Source organism: Zea mays, chromosome 3, assembly GCF_902167145.1.
Source record: "Zea mays cultivar B73 chromosome 3, Zm-B73-REFERENCE-NAM-5.0, whole genome shotgun sequence".
In the NCBI taxonomy this organism is placed as follows: Eukaryota; Viridiplantae; Streptophyta; class Magnoliopsida; order Poales; family Poaceae; genus Zea; species Zea mays.
In genome coordinates this window covers 183,206,842-183,210,654 of record NC_050098.1, presented here as the reverse complement: position 1 = coordinate 183,210,654, position 3,813 = coordinate 183,206,842, and the positions used below count along the sequence as shown (strand labels likewise).

The following is a 3,813-nucleotide window of genomic DNA, read 5'->3' as shown; positions in this document are numbered from 1 at the left end:
CCTAGACCCTGCCCGGAGGTCCGGTCCGGATATGCAGGGGTCTGACACCTTCCCATGGTGGTCCGGACCCACTGTTGATACCTTGGAGGATATTGTCTTTCCCGGCCACGTGGCGGCTCCGGAGCCGTCCACGTGGTGGGGTCGTGTGTCGTTCGCCACGCAACTAAAGATATCCGTATGGATATAGCACCTTCATATTGTAGTAGCGGGTACCCTATTTCTATGGTACTGACAGAATCTTTCAACCTATAACAATTAAATATTTTACTGATCCGTAAAGTAGTGAGATGCAAGTTGTGCATTGAAGGGTTATTTCATTTATCAACGGAAATACGTAAAACTGATGTGGTATTAAAGTCAGTTGTTTAGATTGTTACAGCTATAATCTATAGAGACAAAATTATTATATAAGCAGTTACAGATTAAAGCCAAACAAACCGACTAATGTGACGAAACTTTGTATTAAGACGGCTCTAACAACTCTTCCGCCCTTCTTCCGGAAAGGAAGAATTGTAGATATACTAATCATCATCAAGCTTGTACTAGTACACGGCCCACATCACACTGGCCAACTTGTCGACAAGGAACAATAAATTGGAATAAATTTGAGCAGTAATTAAACGGCAGTCTGCTGGGCAGCAGCAAGAGAGCGACGTTGGCCGTTAGTTCTTATCCTTCTCCTTCTCCTTCTCCTTGTTCTTGGACGGGACACGGCCGTCGGTGCCAGCGAGCATGCCGTACTTCTCCTTGCGCGTGATGGACGTGCACTCGAAGCCAAGCTGTCCGCTGAGCGTCTTCTGGATATAGTTGGCCACCTCGATGGGCGACTTGCCGCCGCTGCACGTGAGGTCTTTGGGGAGCTGGGTGAGGAACGTGATCTCGTACGTCGGGCGCGGGTTCATGAAGAAGAAGTAGGGATCCATGAGCTTGAAGCCGCGCACGGTGGAGCCGTGGAACATGGTCTCCTTGGTGTTGATGGCCACGGGCACGATGCGGTCGGTGAGCTCGGCGAAGAGCGCGCTGAAGCGCAGCAGGAAGGGCTCGCGGCAGGTGGTGCCCTCGGGGCAGATGACCAGGTCGCCCTCCTCCAGCAGGCGGCGGATGTTCTCGGCGTCCTTGTCGCGCTCCCGCGACAGCGCGACGGCCTTGATGGGCGAGATGAGCTCGGAGAACTTGGAGATGCTGTAGGTGACGCAGCTGACCTTGCGGCGCAGCGCCACGGCCACCTCGACGGGGTCGAGCACGGTGCGGTGGTTGCAGACGAAGAGGACGCCCGGGTGGCCCTTCTTGGGCGGCGGCGGCGGGGTGCCCTTGACGACGAGCCTGATGCCCATGAGCTTGTAGGTGTAGTAGACGATGCGCTCGGGCAGCGGCAGGTTGATGTACACGCGCATGAGCGCCAGCGCGAAGCCGAACGGCATCCAGAGGAAGGTGACGAGCGCGACGAGCGGCGTCGGGCGCTGCACGAGGCGGCCGTCGTGCACGATCAGCGGGCTCAGCAGCTGGTTCCTGGGCACCGGGCTGTACTTCCTTGACGTCACCAGGTAGGCCTCCTGCACAGCCACGCACGCTGTCAATATAATGTACTTCACTCGGATTGTCTCTATTTCACTCTCTATCTCACGTTCTATTTGAAATTCCACTCTGCAAAATGCAATCTACGGTCTAAAACAACACTTTACATAGTCGTTTACACATGGTACTTCAGCACTTTCTATTTTAAACTTCACTCTGTAAACGCAATCTACAGTAAAAATAGTACTTTATACCGTCGTTTACATGATCCGTATGGGCATTATTTTTTTTAATCATTTGTTGAGTGCGAGAGACTGCAAATAGATCTGGCACGCTCAGCTCCAGCTTTCATGGCTCACGCGCCAGCCAGCTGGGGCGGTCTCCTTCATTGCGCGCGGGGACAGGGCGCCATGAATTCTCCACCAAACAACCGTGGCGTAAATGGAGCCGGACGGGCGCGCCTTCAATCCGCCCGGCTCAGCCGCTAGTGAAACCGATGATCCCCCTTCCTATCTGGTTGTGACAACGCCACCCGTAAACAGATGGACGTGCGTATACAGTGTCTGCATGCATGTGTCATAAGGACCTGACAAGCTGCTAAACTATCTAATAAATTCTTGAGAGAACAGATGGACGGGAACTAGTGAAAGCACAGCAGGGCGCAACGATTGCCTACGATGACATTTCAAATTTCTTTCTTTCTTTCTTTCCATGTCGATATGCTACTACAAACCCTCAGTCAGACCAAATTCACAATCACGCCTTAAATTCCAATCTGGGTGGCCTTCAGGCGGATGGAAAATTGAACAACTGTCATTTAAATAGCGGTCAGATGTTACCTAAATTGTGGAACAGTTGGGTGTTATTTCTACTTTAATTCCAGTCTTCAACTACCCGATATGTTCCGTGTTGCCGGTAATAAATAGTCTGTAATTGCGAACCTGGGTCTGGGTGCTACCAAATACTACGTACGAATGCATCCAGCGATCGAGATGAAACTATTATTACTATTATTTTAGCAGGAAATTAAGAAGTGGTAGCTGAGCCGTGGGATCGGAGTACGTGGAACCTTGCAGATGGACATGAAGTCGAAGTCGGTCTCCCTATCCCCCATGCCGACGTCGGGCAGCGCGTCGCCGAGCTCCTTGACGACGGCCTTCTTCTTGTGGTCGCCGACGAGCACGCCTGGCCTGGCCATGAAGCCCGTGGCCTTGCCGTCCCTGCCGACCTCCAGCTCGGTCCCGACGACCTTGTCGGCGCCGAGGAAGGCCCTGGCGAAGGGCTCGACCATGACCCTGGGGCTGGCCGTGACGACGTAGCGCCTGCCGAAGGAGCTGAACACCCTCCAGCTCTCCGGGTGCACGTCGCCCGCGTAGAACCTGGGGAGCACGGAGCGCGCCACCATCTCGATGCTGCGCACCTTGAGCCCCGCCACGGAGATGTACACCAGCGTGCTGATGGCCAGCGACTCGGAGAAGAAGGCGTAGGTGACGTAGACGAACGGCACGGACAGGAGCAGCAGCGCGGCGCGGAGGACGCTGCCGGCCTCGAGAGCCACGAGGAGGTAGTAGGGGAACGCGCTCCTGGAGATGAGCAGCGTGCCGTCCAGGTCGGCGGCCACCGTCTGCTCCGACCGCCCCTCCGAGCAGCACTCCTCGATGGGCTTGAATCTGGGAGACGCCACCATCTTGCTGGTAGTACGTGCTCGGTGTCTCGGCCCCAGACCCAGAGGAGAGACGTCGTACTGCTGCGTGCGAGTTGCTTGGCAGTGGAGTGGGGCGGCGAGGTGGAGTTAATATACGCGCGCGAGGTTGGTCATGACATTGCATTGCATTTGCAGGCCAGGGCCACGACGCGCGAGGTGACGGTGTATAATTGCAGTAGTGCAGCAAGTCATCCTCTCCTCGCAGTCGCAGCTAACTTGAGTGGCCATTACTTCTAGAGAGCGATGTCTATGCGGTGCTCCAGTGACCACGGGAGAGCACCGTTCGAGTAGCGCCTAGCTAGCAGCGATACCTGTCGCTTGTTTAGCCCCAAGCTGAGCTGATGAGGTCGCTGTACGCCGCGCCAGGTAAGGTGAATGAAAGCCGTTGCGTTATCTCGTCTGTTTCGTGTTTTCTCACCAACACGTTGAATTTATGAGGCGGACAGACGGGTAAAGTGGCGCCAACGGGCAGCCGTGTCATATCGTGCGTGGATCCATCCACATTTACGATGCCCGGCCGGGACGGAAAGCTAATGGTTTTTTTTTCTTCCCTACGAAAGAGATGGCTAAATGTGTCACACTTTACCTAAGGT

General features: G+C 54.7%; 1 protein-coding gene across 1 annotated transcript; it reads right to left on the bottom strand.

Annotated features, from left to right (window-relative positions):
- Positions 1-475: 475 nt before the first annotated feature.
- Positions 476-3,322, bottom strand: LOC100282930 (uncharacterized). The gene is made up of 2 exons (NM_001155835.2): positions 2,585-3,322; positions 476-1,553 (listed from the first exon to the last, which is right to left on the bottom strand). The coding sequence occupies exons 1-2, from the start codon at positions 3,200-3,202 to the stop codon at positions 663-665; spliced, it is 1,509 nt and encodes a 502-aa protein (NP_001149307.2). The 5' UTR covers positions 3,203-3,322; the 3' UTR covers positions 476-662.
- Positions 3,323-3,813: the final 491 nt, after the last annotated feature.